The 15,506-nt window shown below is 36.2% G+C and overlaps 1 protein-coding gene across 5 annotated transcripts in view; it reads left to right on the top strand.

The window, feature by feature from the left end:
* Positions 1 to 15,506, top strand: part of LOC138318731 (thyroid receptor-interacting protein 11-like) — a 40,809-nt gene that overhangs the window by 19,062 nt on the left and 6,241 nt on the right. The window contains exons 6-20 of one of the 5 annotated variants that reach the window (XM_069261374.1): positions 3,284 to 3,358; positions 4,765 to 4,930; positions 5,389 to 5,438; positions 5,646 to 5,814; positions 6,077 to 6,120; positions 7,116 to 7,250; positions 7,820 to 7,937; positions 8,148 to 8,536; positions 8,754 to 8,807; positions 9,384 to 9,551; positions 10,149 to 10,194; positions 10,547 to 14,361; positions 14,726 to 14,797; positions 14,941 to 15,062; positions 15,243 to 15,406. In XM_069261374.1, the coding sequence (XP_069117475.1) occupies positions 3,284 to 3,358; positions 4,765 to 4,930; positions 5,389 to 5,438; positions 5,646 to 5,814; positions 6,077 to 6,120; positions 7,116 to 7,250; positions 7,820 to 7,937; positions 8,148 to 8,536; positions 8,754 to 8,807; positions 9,384 to 9,551; positions 10,149 to 10,194; positions 10,547 to 14,361; positions 14,726 to 14,797; positions 14,941 to 15,062; positions 15,243 to 15,406 (5,587 nt within the window). Of the gene's footprint in view, positions 1 to 3,283; positions 3,359 to 4,764; positions 4,931 to 5,388; positions 5,439 to 5,645; positions 5,815 to 6,076; positions 6,181 to 7,115; positions 7,251 to 7,819; positions 7,938 to 8,147; positions 8,537 to 8,753; positions 8,808 to 9,383; positions 9,552 to 10,148; positions 10,195 to 10,546; positions 14,362 to 14,725; positions 14,798 to 14,940; positions 15,063 to 15,242; positions 15,407 to 15,506 lie in introns of all 5 variants that reach the window. The other 4 variants (XM_069261373.1, XM_069261375.1, XM_069261378.1 and 1 more) reach the window with 4 other exon arrangements.

Here is a 15,506-nt window from a genome sequence, read left to right as displayed (position 1 = left end):
GAGGTTGGCTGGAAAATACATGTATCTATTATACACTGTATATATATTTAGGATCAATGATTGCAGAATTGAATTGAAATATTTTACAAGATAGATCTGATCAATGTTAAATTTGTCATCTAGATATGAGAACCAAAATTGAAGAAGTGAAAGCATGAACGTGTCTCGCAAAAAAACAGACATTCGTAGCTAGATAGTTTGGATTTTAATTAGAGTGGAATGTTTTGCTTGTACAGGTTTACTTATATAAGATACTAGACATTATTGGCTGGGTTAGCCATTGTTTCAGTGTTTCTTCCTTGTCAGCATTATAATCGCTCTTATCTCCAGATAAGGTGACTCAAGCCCAACATTTTAAGAAGGCTATGCCTGATAACGGCTTGTTACCTCAAGTTTAGAGTCCTTTATCACACCAAGTTTCCTGTTACCTAGGAGCACAGGAATCTTTTCATTATACACTGCCCAGTTTTCCTTCTGAGGTTATCAGTAGTGCCACAAATGCATTAAGAGGCTTGAATTTGACAAGACCTCCACATACACACTGATTCTTGGTACTCTGGTTCGAGGTACTCCCGGTACCGCTATCAGAGATCAAAGGTCATGTGTCCTTCATATCGCTTCTTTCCAGCCTGCCCATATTTAGACTTGGGCAGGTTTAAAGGGCTTGTCAGGTGAAGGAAAATCTTGAAACAAAATCCCGCCAAAATGGAGTGGAGCACTAGTGGTATGTGTTGACATTTGTCTGTAAGACTTGTCATTTATTTCGGGGACCAAACAGGATGTGTAATCTTTAGGCAAACAGAGACCATCCCAGCACACTGTCGCAACACTCACAGGTAGTTTGATCAGGTCGGTACAAAAACTTGTATATCATCCCTGGTCGTGGTCCCCTGTAAAGACGTGCATCATGTTGTGTAAATTTAGTTTGTGTATAGGTTTGTAGGTGATTAACTATATTTGCCTCCATCAATCACTGTCAGGCGTACACATTATTGTGTAAGCAGCCTAGAGTGTTCAGTCATAGGGCCATGTATTGTTTTAGGGGCAGAAATCCAGGCTTTGATGACTCCTTGTAATTACAAGCAGACACATTGGCCACAGACAGGAAAAGCCAGCAGTGAAAATATTCAAAATTAATATGTTTAACCGTTTCAAAGGTTGACAGTTATACGCGGCAATGACTTAGTCATCATGTTAAACGTACACTGTAGATCACACACAGGCCCATTAAGCAACATGGATCTGTGGACAGGATATGCTGTTAATGGGCGATTAATGGATATGAAATTAACAAAATGTCAAATACTTAATACACACATTAAGCTTTAACTGATTCTGAAAGTACACTGAAATATTAATTTTATGATCATATCATAAATACACATATGTAATGTTTTCAAATCTCCTATTAGAAATCAACTTATGTTTCAGAAGAATAACCAAATTTTCTTATGTCTAATGGAAACAATAACAAAAATTTTGTTAGTTATTTTAATTAACTGAAATTCTTGTAGAACTTAAAATGTTATCTAGAAAAAGTCACTGAAAATTGACCCAAAGCTGGTAAAGAAACCTAAACTGGCCAATTTATTTGAGTCTCTAATTCCTCTATTGAACATGTTGTGTTTGGAGTTACATAGTTGCTGTTTGACTTACAACTATGGTATTATTATACCCTATGTATGTATATTGATTTGGTTTTGTTGTTCTGACTGAATGATTCTAGTGGAAATATTTAAATACAGTTTAAGCTTTCTGCCGCAGGATACATTTAAATATGTGACATTTTGTGAAAATAGCAGATAAGTATATGGATATGAAAATACTTGCAGATTTAGACAGTGTAAACTTAGCATTCAGTACTACTGCATATAGTTACAAAAATGCACTTAGACCTTGAATAGAAATGTTAATGAATTAAAAAAAGTCCTACATATTTTGTAGGATGATGAATGTGTTTTTGATTCTGGACAAGATTTATGTTACTTTGTAATCAGAGCTAAGACAGTATTGTACCGGTTACAGGTAGACTTAGCCTCAGGTCCTCACCATGGAAATTGTACTTTAATTCAGTTTTATACGCTGGTATAGGGGATGGGCCTGACATACCACGTGCACCTAGGTATGACATTGAATACATAACTGGATTATAGCCTTATCGTGTTCTACTGTAAGTGCTCCTACACAGAACTATGTAATGTCTTTCTCAGGGTAGTTTGAACTTCTTTTTTTTCTGCCCAATTCAGTTGCAGTTTGATTAAATTTTCAATTTCCTGTTCAGTATCCAAGTAACAGACACATTCAAAGGTAACGTGTGTATTGTAGATAAAAGGAGGTTTTGCATCGAGTTGATGTTGTTTTATCGTAGCATTATAAATCTGTTCTTGTCAAAAAGTAAGAAGGCTTGGGTTGGGTGGCTTATTGATAAAGAGGGTGACTCATCAGATCGTACAGGTAAGCGTCCAGGTAACATTACGCAGGTAAAAGTGTCCATGCGTTGGTGTGTGCAGTGCCTGTCCCAAGGGTTGGTTGCAGGGCCGTGCTTCTCCCATCAGCTGTTACAGACTTGTATTACTACAGTTATCACCATATGTGTGTAAATCCTGTTTGTAGGTAAGCCAATGGTGTTTTAACACATTAAAAAAAAAGCACACAATCAGAATATTCAAATTGGGGCATTTTTTTCTCCACAGCCAACGCTTACTTTAATGTAAAGTTCTGTCTTTTGACTCAATCTCATTTACCTTGGATTTAAATAACACTCGACAACATACTGTGATTGAGTTGGATCAAATTTCAGGATGCTATTCACTGCAGAGTCGGTTTTCTATTGTATGAATTTGTGACAGTGTTGGACTACAGATTTAGGTGGTCACATACAGAAACCTCTTGGTATCTGTACATGTAGTACCAGTGTTTGATGCTAATTATGCGAATAGGTGAGGATACAGGTAAAAATGTTGTAACTTTTTTGTGGAATTTTCAGGTTCACAGCTGGAATGAATTAAAGGACAAACGTGCCATCTGTGATATTAGCAGTGGCCATAACGTATGGACCATGTGGATTGTGTAGGGCCTATAATTGATTACCGTTATTTCTGAAGTGTGGTTGTAATGGCTGTAATCGGCAGTGAATCGGCCTCATTTAAAACCTCTGCTGCTCTTTGTGTGTGCCTGCTGGTGAATAGATGTACCACAAAGCCAAGACAGCTGATCTCGAGTGTAAAACTCTTAACATCAATATTCTTTATCAAAGGATACATTATTGAATTTTAATTTTCAGAACTCAAAACAGCAAGGTCAGCAGAATTTGAATGGTTCAACCTCTGATGTGTTGGAATTGAAAAAGCAGTTAAAGGTTGGTAGTCGTTAGCATTTATTGGTATCTTACACTAAGGGGAAAATCATTTTAAAATGCACAAAAGATCATTATGTAATATAAAAGTTTAAACTATTCGTAATTACTTTTTTGAGCCACTTAACATACAGTAATGCTGAGTTATCTTTGGCTTTTATATTTCCCAGGTAAATCAGTACAATTTTGAAAAAAAATGTTAAATCATGTCTGTTATCTGTTAACCTTGATGATATAACATGCAGGTAGTGAGATCATTGAGGCTAGTTTAATGACATTGGATCGTTGCTATAGATGTAAACTATATATAGCCTATTACAGTTACATGAATGTGTTATTGATGTGTCAACAGCCTAACTAATATAAAAGCAGTTCGGTATAGAATTTAGCGGTGTGATATTCCACAGTACACAGAGAAGCTATGTAATTCACATATAATATTTTCAGCTTGATGAGTCACTAAATTTAAATCAGTTTCATTTTCATTTAGTCATATTGTTTTACATGAAGTGATTCAACAGACTGGGGTTGATTTAATCAAAGTATTTGCTATTTTAAATAGCAGTCTAGTTTGCATAATCTGTTAATTAGGCTATAGTTTGATGAGCTTCAGATCACTGATGTCTTTATAATTAATTGTCCATAAAGGCAATTCTTCACCTGTTGCTCCACCTGGTTTAGTTACAAAACACCTTAATCATACATCCGTATTAGAATGCATCAATTTTTTATCATTCATTACTTAGATGGCTTGAATTTTTTTTTTTGGAAATTTGATGTGTTACCATAGAGACTACTTTAAATAAAGTTTATAGAGACTAATTGATCATTTCAATGTAATGTAAGTAGTTTACTATTTCATGATTCATACCTGTACATTCCCTAATATAGCTTTCTGCAGCTGATTCAGTTAAAATTCAATAAACTAGCTAGTAATAGGTTTTGTAATACGGTTCAATGTCATTATCCTAAAGCAATAAATGCAGTAGAATTGAGAGTATTGAAGTTGTGTGGGCTTTGAAACTTTGCATTTTAGACACTGGCAGGCATTTTCATTTGCTAACAGTTAAATGATGGCCTATGGCCTTAAAAAGCACCGATTTATTGGTGCATTAAATTGTTTCTCTATAATGGTATTTTCCCATTTTTTTGTCCAAACTCATAATTATATAATAATGTAAGGTAACTCACCGAGTCACATTAATTCAGATATTGTAGAGTTATGTCCCCTTGTAATGACTTATTGTTCCTTAGAGATATCATAGTAATGTCACAGATTGTTCACACAAATTAATGGCATAGCAAAATTCTAGTATTCACTTTTGACTGTAACAGAGATTTTAAGGAGAAGGTATTAGCTATAAAGTTAAGACAAGGTGGAGAATTTACTGGATGGTTTTGTGTTGTAGGAGTTAGAGGATCAGCTCCGTCATGGCAAGGAGCAGCAGCAACAGGAAGTGGCCTGCGTACAAGATGTCTACAAACAGAAACTCAGTGATCTTCGGAAGAAGTTCAAGGCAGAGGTCCAAGATAAGGAAGACACCATTCTGGAACTGCAGCAACAGCTTCAGACAGGTAAAATTGTGATTTGGTAGAGAGTCTTCGTAATGTAAAGCTAATTCTTAGTCAACAAAAGTTATCTGTACATTAAATGAACTACAAACAGAAATTAATGTGATAGGGTTTATTATGGATGTATACAGATCTTGAAGAAGGGTTTATTATGGATGTATAAAGATCTTGAAAATTACTCTTATAAATGTTACTGTGATGAATGTGATATTCAAGGAGCAGATGGGAACAATTCATGGTACACTTATCAAGAAGATGGGCCAAATACTTGGAGTAAGCAAATAATGATATTTGAAATCCCCAAGAAACAATATCAAGACAACCTGCTGTATACTTTTGGTCATATAAGGTTTTCAGTAATCTAATACAATGTAAATGATGTGATTATTGCAGAGATCTGAGCAGAGACAATGTTGGCGTCATATGTGTGAAATATTACATTTGTTTCTCTTATATTCCAGGTGAAAGTGCCATAACTGACAAATCAGTATCTGGTGAAAATTTATCACAGGTAAGTTGGGTTTAGAGCACTACAAAAGCTCCATCTAACAAAAACTGGAATCAAAGTCAATGTGTTCTCTAGTATATATCTCTTTACTGTAAGGCCAATGCTTATCTTGTATGAAACATTTTTTTTCTCAGAGAGATGTTTATATATAGATATGAATTGGAATGATATGTACTGTCTTATTAATGACATCACTTGTTCATGTACCAGGATGTAACAGCCCTGAAGATACGAGTAGAGACTCTGGAAAAGGAAAGAGTTGAACACCTAGCACAGATAGAGAGTCTCACAGGTCAAGTAAAGCGGTTAGGAGATGACCTTGAGAGTGTACAGACCAATAATGACAAAGAAGTTACTAAATTACAGAAAACTATCCAAGGTAAGTTATAAAAAAATGAAAAATTTCATATGATATAATTATTGTACAAGCTTTAATATTTTATATAATTTCAGTAATTGTCAGCAATGTACCAGTGGTTGCTTAAATTAAGCAGATGCTCTCAGTTCTCTCATGCTTTCTGTGCCATCATGATAAGTCATGATTTTAAATATTCTTCCTAGACTTCCAAGAAGCCTGTCTTTATATAAACATTTTTCCAATTGTGTACAAGTAACTCTCCAACAATGTTATGTTTTTTCAGATCGAGAGACAGAGGTAGCAGCACTGAGAGCAGAGTATGAGAAGGTGTGCAGCAGTTTACATAGCACTAAATACCATCTTCTGGACCAGTTGGATGCAAACCATGTACATACCAAACAAAAATACATTATTATCTACCTTTAAAATTTTTTGTGGTTTGCAGTATCACCCTTATGCTTTTAAATATAAGCCAAATTTTTGTTTCTTTTGTAACATATTATTTTATTTCCTTTTCAAGAATGAAATTCTACTTTCTAAAAATCTTGCACAGTTTTAATACACAATTACATGTATGCGTTCAATGCCAAGCACCTTAAAATCATCTACCTGGTATTTTCATTTTGAGCATGATATTTTTGGTCTGGTTTTGCATGTGCATTTGTTGCATCCAACTCTTTTGTCTTTATACTCTATACTTCATATATTTTATACATTTTGCTTAAGTATGATGCTTTGAAATGGCATCTTGTCAAAATGTCCTCTCTTGATGTATTAATGTGTGTTAGAATAATAAAAATCAGTAATGATCCAATGTAACATGCTTGTAGAATAGAAATGTTTGTGAGAATGATAAGCATGTAAAAGTGTGTGTAACCCTTAGATAATATCTGTGTCTGTCTATCCCTTTGTATAGAATGTCATATTTACTTGACCCTATGGAGCAATTTAACTTTCAAGGCCTTTGCTGCACGTTTTTCAGTTCTTGCTTGACATGGAGCATTTTTACTTTGGATGTGGTTTTAAAAGTGAATACATTTATGATTTTTTTTCCTGAAAAATCGATCAACAAAAAAGTTAGCTTGGGAATCACTTTATGCTATAAAGCTTAGCTTTTTCTATGTATCAGCACATTAATGCTTATTTTAGGGACTTTCAACAAATTTGAAGAAAAATGTCTTTATGAAAGAAAAAAAAAATAACCAGAGGTTAAAACTAGATAAGAATTCAATCTTTCAAATGTGTTCCTTAATATACTTGTTTATGAAGTTAAAAAGATAGTGATAGATTTCTGGGTACAGTACAATGTTCTACACTGCTAGGCCCAGGCACTAGAGTTGCTAGGAGACCTACAGGAAGTGAGGCGAGTGATTGGCTCTGAGGCAAGGACACACAGACAGAGAGTGGCCAAGGAAAAACAGGAGTTGGTCAATCAGATCATACAGACTAGTAATAAGGTTAGCACTCCTGTCCATGTACAATAACCAGGATACAGTAGGCTGGACATTCCAGACCTGTCATTCTAGTCAATACAGTTATGGTGGATGTTGTCGATCGAGAACAAAATTCTTGCTTTTCAAGAACACTTTGCCTTTTTAGCTTTGAATGTCTTCAGAAGTCTCTGTATAACTATATTGAGTTGGATGATGGTTTCATTTTGATGTGCGTGTTCTGAATTGCTTTTGCTCCAGTAGTAGTAACTATGTCCTGTTACGATGGACAGTCCAAAGCTTTTAGAGAATAAATGGGTTTCCCACAAAGGTTGATTTCACTTTGACCTGCTTGGCATTCTAAAGTGATCTTAGCATTTGAGATAAAAGACAGTGGTAACCATGCCACAACATATTGCCCTATCTCCATGTGACAAAATGCTGTGAAAATCTGTGTGGAACAGAGAGTGGAATGTTGGAATGGAAGAATACTAAGTGAATGTACAGGTGATAAATGTATACTGTGTAACCATTAATTTTGATTTCCTTATTTATGAAATATTTAATTGGTAATAAATGGTCTGCTTGGTTTATAGCAGCGAAATCTGAAAGACTCTGTGGCTGTACTTCAAGAGGAACAAGAGGCAGTTACCACGGAAACCAGTGAGATGTTATCAGAATTGGGAAGCTCTGAACACCAAACTCTTACTGCAGGTAGAACACATATATGTACAATAATATGCTGCCAGCTTCAGCAAAACTGAATTTGTTAAACTTGTGCTGGAAATTAAATTACCAGTACCTTTCACCTATCAAGTTTTGTAATGTACAGATATGAAGAAAATATGGATTTCATCTGACTTTCATTAGACTACTTTATCAGTGTAAAACTTTTATGCTATATGGAATTCCATTTTCTGTCAGGTATAATTGACACCATTGAACAGGAAAACTTGCTTCTGAAGAAGAAAGCAGTAGAACAACAAGAACAGATAACTCTGTTAGAGAAAGCGTTACAGACCGTGAGTGTGGAGCGACAAAGATTGGACAGTGGTGTGCAGTCCTCTTCAGAACAAGATCAGCTTTCCATTACATCAGAAATGTCCGAGCTTTCACAGCGTAACAAACAGCTAGACGAACAGGTAGCCTTGCTGCAGAAGCAGATAAGTCAACATGAACTGGACATTGAGCAGTTTGAGGTGGTTAGGTCTGACTGGCAGTCAGAAAAAGAGGCTCTTGAGGGTGTGTTGATGGAGCTGAGGGAAGAACTGCGAGACAAGGAAAATTCTATCAATATTCTGAATGCTCAAAAGGTAAGCTTCATAGGTTGGTGTTGCTGCGCCATATTATTATTTATACATTCAAAGCATTTTAGAAAAAAAGAAACAGGAATATTGTGGCATTCATATTTACATAACATATTAGGATATATATGTATGTAAATTGTTCTTAAGTCACAAACATTTTTTACATAGAGTTATAAACTATTTTACAGTTCTTCCATTCTAATGTTTTGATATACAATTTAAGGGCTTAGCTGAGGCAGAAAGGCAAGGCAGAAGGTTCTCAGAGGCTGAAAATGAGGTTTGTACCTTGTTTGTATACTGCTTTGTCTGTGTATAGCATAATTTATAACTGCATGGCTATATACCAGTATATACTAGCTTAAATTTTATTTTTGTAGTTGACCTAGTCAATAGTTGTACTTTACATTTCTAATGAATTAGAATCTACAGTCCTGTTTTCAAACTTTAGAACAACTACACATCCTATATAAATGTTGATGTCAAAAACAAGCCTTGCTATTATGTGTGATCACAGACAGAATCGTCTGATACATGATTATAAGAAAAATTTATTAAATTCATTTTTAACTCATCTTGGTCCCCCTTTTTTTATTATTTTCAATTAAAACATCAATTTCTTGCCTTGTGAGTCATAATAGATTTCTATAAAGCATTCATTCATCTCCTTTTCATTTTTTTTTTTTTTTTTTTTGACGTCTGTACATATTTGATTAATTATGTTATTCACGTTCAGTTTTGATTTGATACTAACATAATTTTGAATTGAATAACTTAACTTACATAACATATATGGAATGTAGTGCTACATTAACATTTGGAGTGGGGTAATAATATCATGCTTGCACGTTTGTAGAGTGTGGAGAACACTTCGCTCTCTGACCCCGTAGATAGTGACTCCGACTTTGATAATAACTCGCTTGACCTTGGCATGGAGCTTGAGTCATTTAGTCATAAAGTGGAGCTACTTACCCAGGCTAATGCACAGCTGGAATATGAGAGAGATCTCTTAATCTCAGAAAAGGTTACTAGCTGTTCTGTTTCATTATAAAATGACTAACTTCTGTCTATTTCTACCTGTCTCTTTTTATTGCATTCGAACTGGGGGTATTCTTTATAGATATTTGGAAATTAAGATAACCATTTTTTCAATAACAAAGAGCATTATCAAAAAAAGAATTGCTTCCTTCTAACCTCGGTCCTGTAATGCTAGTGATGGTATTTTATTTTTTTTATTTTTTTGTCTCGTCATGGAATGTCAAAATTGTGAACCTTGTCTACTTTGTCTTCCATTCACCTTTCCCATTTACCTTATTGACTTCTAAATTGATTTTCAGGCAAAAATGTTTTAACTTGTAATAATAATTAACAAATAATTACATCCATTTGGAAATAACCATTCAAAAAACTCTATTATATTTCTTTATTCTTCTTCATTCATTATTATAATTTTCTTTTGATAACTTGACAAATATTGTTAAAATGGAAAGCCATATTGTATTTTACAAAAACAGCACTCCAACTTTCACTAGCTGCCAAATATACTTCAGGTGTGCAGTATATCCTACTAACAATTATAGGTTAACATGCAGGGTTGGTAATTTAGTTTCATTTATTTCAGGCTCAATATCAGGCTGAATCTGAGGATAAAAGCAGTGCAAAATCAGGTAAGGAACAAATTATCTAAAAAATTCTCTTTTTTTTTTATATAATAAAATAAATAAATATATATTGTGGAAAAAAACCTCTATGTGAAAAAAGGAAAATGTTACATTCAAAAGAAACTGAAAACAGTTGTTAGTTTTAGTTCTAGTTAATACTTATCACAGGAATTTATTTCAAAAAGAGATAGAGTGAAGAAAAGAAATTAAAACAGAGAATACTTGTATACAAACATCTTCATTAGAAAAAGGAAAGCTAGAAAAATATCTTACAGTTATTGTACTTAATTAGAAACAGGAAAGCTAGAAAAGTCTTTTATGGTTTTTATACATTGTTAAGTTATCACATGTTTTCCAGATGAACTGGTCGCCATGGAGAAAGTGATAACAGCTAGAAATGACCAGATAGCAGAGATGACTGTGGAGAAGGAAAGCCTGGAGGCTCACATTCAGGACCTAACACTTCAGTATCAACAGCAGGCAGAGGAGGTAAAGACTGCTGAACAGCAGCTCAACACTAGTGTAGACCAGGTGTCACATCTACAAAACAATCTACGGCAGCTGCAGCAGGATAAAAATGCCCTAGAGGAAAGTCTGGCAGAGACAAAGAAGACCAGAGCTAGTGTGGCTGCCATTCAAGAGCAACTAGACGCCAGTCTTTGTGAGGTGTCACTTCTCAAGACTGAACTCCAGGAAAAGACAGGTCAGTTGGCTGAAGCTCAGACAGAAAAAATTGAACTTGAAACTGGCCTGGAAGAACTGGATGCCCAGAACCAAGAGGCCATGGATCAGCTGATTCGTATCCGTGATGACCTGGTCAAACAGCTGGAACAGGCCCGTACCCAAGGCAACAGTGCTGCAGAGGAGGTGAACAATCTCACACAGCAGTTAGGGGAAATAAAACATAAGCTGGAAGAAAGTGAGAGGAAAAACCAAGGACTTCAGCAACAGTTGGACAATGTCAGTGGTCAGTCAGAGGTCAAAGGGCAGAGTTCATTGGAAGAAGTTCAGAATTTAACTCAAGCAAAGGATGATCTCATTGAATTGGTCAAAGAAATGCGAGGTCAGGTACAGGAGAAAGAAGAGATGGTTCAGAGGTTAGAGGACCAGCTGGAAGAAGCTCAATGGCAGACACAGGAGAAGGAAGAGCAGATATCCAGCCTTCAACAGCAGTTAGTGTCCCTCAGGGAGTGGGAGGGTATGGACAATCAGTCGGATGTGTCAGATTTAGATCTTGGCGATCTTAAAGATAAAAACTTGACTCTTGAAAATGATGTGAAGAAGTTAAAACAGTCCTTGACTGATCTTCAGCAAATCTGTGATAAAAAAGACGATGAAATAAAAGAAATGAAACAGAAATTACAAAGTGGTGCATTAGCAGTGAATGACCTTCACATGGACATCAAGGACTTGAAGGATCGTCTCAAGAAAAGTGAGGAAACTGTTTTTGAAAAAGTTGATAAACTGAAGGCTGTAAGAGAGTCCAAAACAGAGCTACAAACTACGAAAAGTGATTTAGAGGTCAAACTTTACTCTTTACAACAATCTTATGATTCACTCCAGAAAGAGGCTGCAGGGAGTTCAGAATCGGACATTCTGAGGGAGCGCCTGAGAGTAACAGATGAGGAAATAGCTACTCTTAGAATAAATATTGAAACATACAAACAAAAACTAAAGGAAAATGAAAGTGGAAAAGAAAATCTTCAACTTCATATTCAAGAGTTAAAAACTAATTTAGAGGAATCCAATAAACTTCGTTCAAACTATAAACAACAGTTATCTGAAGATAGAGATCGTTTTGACATTGAAATTTCAGAATATTCGGAGAAGGTTAAAGAGTTAGAAAAGAAAATAGATGTTATTCAAACAGAGAGGGAAAATGATGGTAATTCCTTTAACATAACTACAAACTCACTTGAGGGTAAGGTAAAAAAATTAGAAGAATACGTAGAGGAACTCAAAAAAGAGCATGATCAGAACTCGACCTCTGTAGGAGCAGAGCATCAACGTCTTATGGAGGCCTGTCACATCAAAGATGTGGAGATTACAGAACTTAAAGGTAAAGAGGAGCGACTCAGAAGTGAAACTGATGACCTCAGGGGTAAAATGGAGTCAGCATTGGAAAAGCAAAATCAGCAATCTGACCTCCTTAAGGAGAAACAAGATAACATTACAACCCTCATGCAGGAGAAAGCACAACTAGAGGAGGAGCAGGTCGCCTCTATATCCAAAATCAGGGAACAGGAGTTAGAGTTGAGGAATCTTGTTAACCTGGAGGGGGAAGTACAGTCCCTTCAGGAGGAAAACAGTGGCCTTAGGGCAGAGATGCAGGAGTATAAACAGTCTAAAGACTCTAGTATGCTGGATGTGGTTACAGACTTGGAATCTGAACTCAACACAACCAAACAGAGAGTAATAGAGTTAGAATCCGAGGTAGCCGAGTACCAGAATCAAGTCAAAGTCACAAGTTTTGTGGAAAATGAATCAGCATTTACACGTGAAGAAATAGCACAGATGGAGGAAGATCTAAATACGTTTAGGCAGACTATTTCTTCTCGAGACGACAAGATCAGGGAACTTCAGGATTCATTAATGGAAAAAGATTTAGAAATTAGTCGACTTAGTAAGCAAATAAATGAATCATCATCCATAGAAAACTACAAGACACAAGTAGGCCAGGATTATCCTGATAAGAGTGAGACAGAGGTCAACGAGGACATTATGGTTAAATCCTCTGCCCAGTCAGTGACAATGCAAAATGGTAATACTAGCGACGAGGATTGGTTCGGAGAGGAGAGTAATGTAGTGGAGGAAATGGAACAACTACAACAGGTCATACAAGAGAAGGACAAAGTGATCAGAGAGCTGCAAGTCAACAATAGCTCCTTACTGAAAATGATGGACACGAAAGCATCCAAGGGCGAGCACAATGTCATGGATGTTCATAGGCTTGAAAATGAGGTGAGAGCTCTGAAGATGGAAAGAGAGCAGATTCTAGCAGTTATGAATGAGAAATCACGGGAATGTAGTAACCAAAAGAGTGAAGTTCATCGGCTGATGAATATCATATCAGCAGAAAAAGTTGCTCTCGACAAGTTAACAAGTGATAACCAAGAATTAAAACAAAAGAAAGACAGTCCTCTAGAGGACATGCATAAGGAGGCTCTGCAGAATTTATCACGGCTTGTTAGGGATAAAGATTTAGAGGTAGAGGCTCTAACACAGAAGAACCAGACTCTACTGCAGGTTCTGCAGGAGTCGTCCTCTGGAGGGGGTATGGAGGTCAGCAACCTGATGCAAGACAAAGATAATTTAACAAAGCAACTGACTGCCCTCCAGACAGAGAGGGAACAAATGGTCACATTCCTAAACCAAAAACATCAGGAGAGTCTGGCTTATCACAACGAGATACAGCGCCTTACTGGCATCATGAACTCAGAGTCAGAAAAATATTCTCAGATCCAACAGGACTTTGACAAACTCAAACCTCAATTTGAAGACAAGAAACAGGCCTTGCTTAAGATTCAGAATGAGTTAATAAACTATAAGCAAAAATATACAGAACTTGAGGTGAAGCATGGTGAGTTGCTGCAGCGGTCAAATGCATCAGAAACAGTAGATCTGTCATCGTATAACAGTCGTGTAGAGGAGGTGAAGTCTCTACAGGAAAAACATCAGGAGATGTTGGAGGTAGTAAAAGATAGAGACAGCAAACTACAGACACTGCATCAACAATGTGTGGAGTGGAAAGAAAATGTTGTCTGCAAGGATACAGAAATCAGTGCACTCCGTAAACAGCAGGACAGTCTGACATTCCGGATCCAGGGTCTACAAACTGAGCTTGAGGATATCAACTCACAGAAGTTATCTTACCAACAAAACTCTGGTGAACAAGCAGCTCAGATCCAGCAACTGAAGGATGCTTATAGTCAGTTAACATTATCACTTCAGCAAAAGGATTTCGAGTTAAAGAGTCTTGAGGAAAAGAGTCAGACTCTGACGGCTATTGTCCAGGATCAACAGAAAGGTACGGACCAACAGGAACAGGTGGACCGCCTGATACAAGAGAATGAGACCATACTGACACAGGCCAGACAGCTGCAGACTGAACGTGACCAAGCAATGATGGTGGTATCACAGCACCAGCAAGCTATACTCCAGCTACAAAGGGAGGTAAGCCAATAATGTGTGCAACAGGATTATAATAAGAACAGTGAAGCGGTTTCAGATTGCATGAAGAGCTTAGACTTGTGTGTTATAAAATGGAAATGGCCATATGTTTACAAATATAATGAACACAATCACCACACTAACACTGACACTACTAATACATGTACACTTAATATCACTAACTGGTATACGGCATGTGAAAAAATATGGGATCCATATACATGTATTCACAATATCTTTAACATATTTTTAGACAAATTTTTAGACAAACTGGCTTTCAGTAATGTTAATTGCTAGCATGCATGATATGGTTAGATATTTTAAATAGGTACAAGAATGACTATTAATTTGAATTATTGTTTGCTAGGTTGCATCACAGAAGGAAAGAGAAGCGAAAAGTTCACGGGAGCTTGATCGACTCAAGGCCCACTTGATACAGGTAATGAATGAATAAAATACATTTTGTCTGACAAACCTTTCTCAATCAATATTTAATGGTAATAATGTCTTTGTATTTTATTTTGATATTCTTTGTTATATTATGATTACCAAATCACTCAACAACTTCATTTACTGTTATAGGTAGAAGAAAGTTACACAAAGGAGGCTCTAGATGCTGAGGAGAGGGAGAAAGATCTGAGAAATCGACTAGCGGTTGCAGAGGAGTCACTTTTATCATCATCATCAGCTGTAGAGAATGCAAGGTTAGATTCTTGTTTCTGTAAAATTTTCTCTTGTGTTTACCTGGTATTTCTGTGTTTATGGTTAAAAAAGTGCTAATGCTTACGAATAGTTATAAGGAAAGTTAATGTTGAAATATTAACATGTTCAAACACAAAATCACTGCTAGGTTAAATATTAAACTATTTGCCTTGTTCTATCAGCCAACAGGCGAGTCTACAAGTGGAGAGTCTCCACCAGCAGCTAATGTCAGCATCCACACAGAGGGACCAGGCCTACCTACAGATCTCCTCCCTCCAGGACCAGTGTCAGCAATACAGCATGTCTCTCGCCAATCTACAGATGGTCCTGGAGCAGTTCCAGCAAGGTTTGTCATTTATTGTGCTTTATAATGCAAAACTGCACTATTTCTGCTAAATTATGGTAGATCGTCATTTTTGTATATTTTTCTATATCATTGTGACAAT

Source organism: Argopecten irradians, chromosome 3 (assembly GCF_041381155.1).
Source record: "Argopecten irradians isolate NY chromosome 3, Ai_NY, whole genome shotgun sequence".
Classification (NCBI taxonomy): domain Eukaryota; kingdom Metazoa; phylum Mollusca; class Bivalvia; order Pectinida; family Pectinidae; genus Argopecten; species Argopecten irradians.
This window is presented reverse-complemented; position numbering and strand designations above follow the sequence as displayed.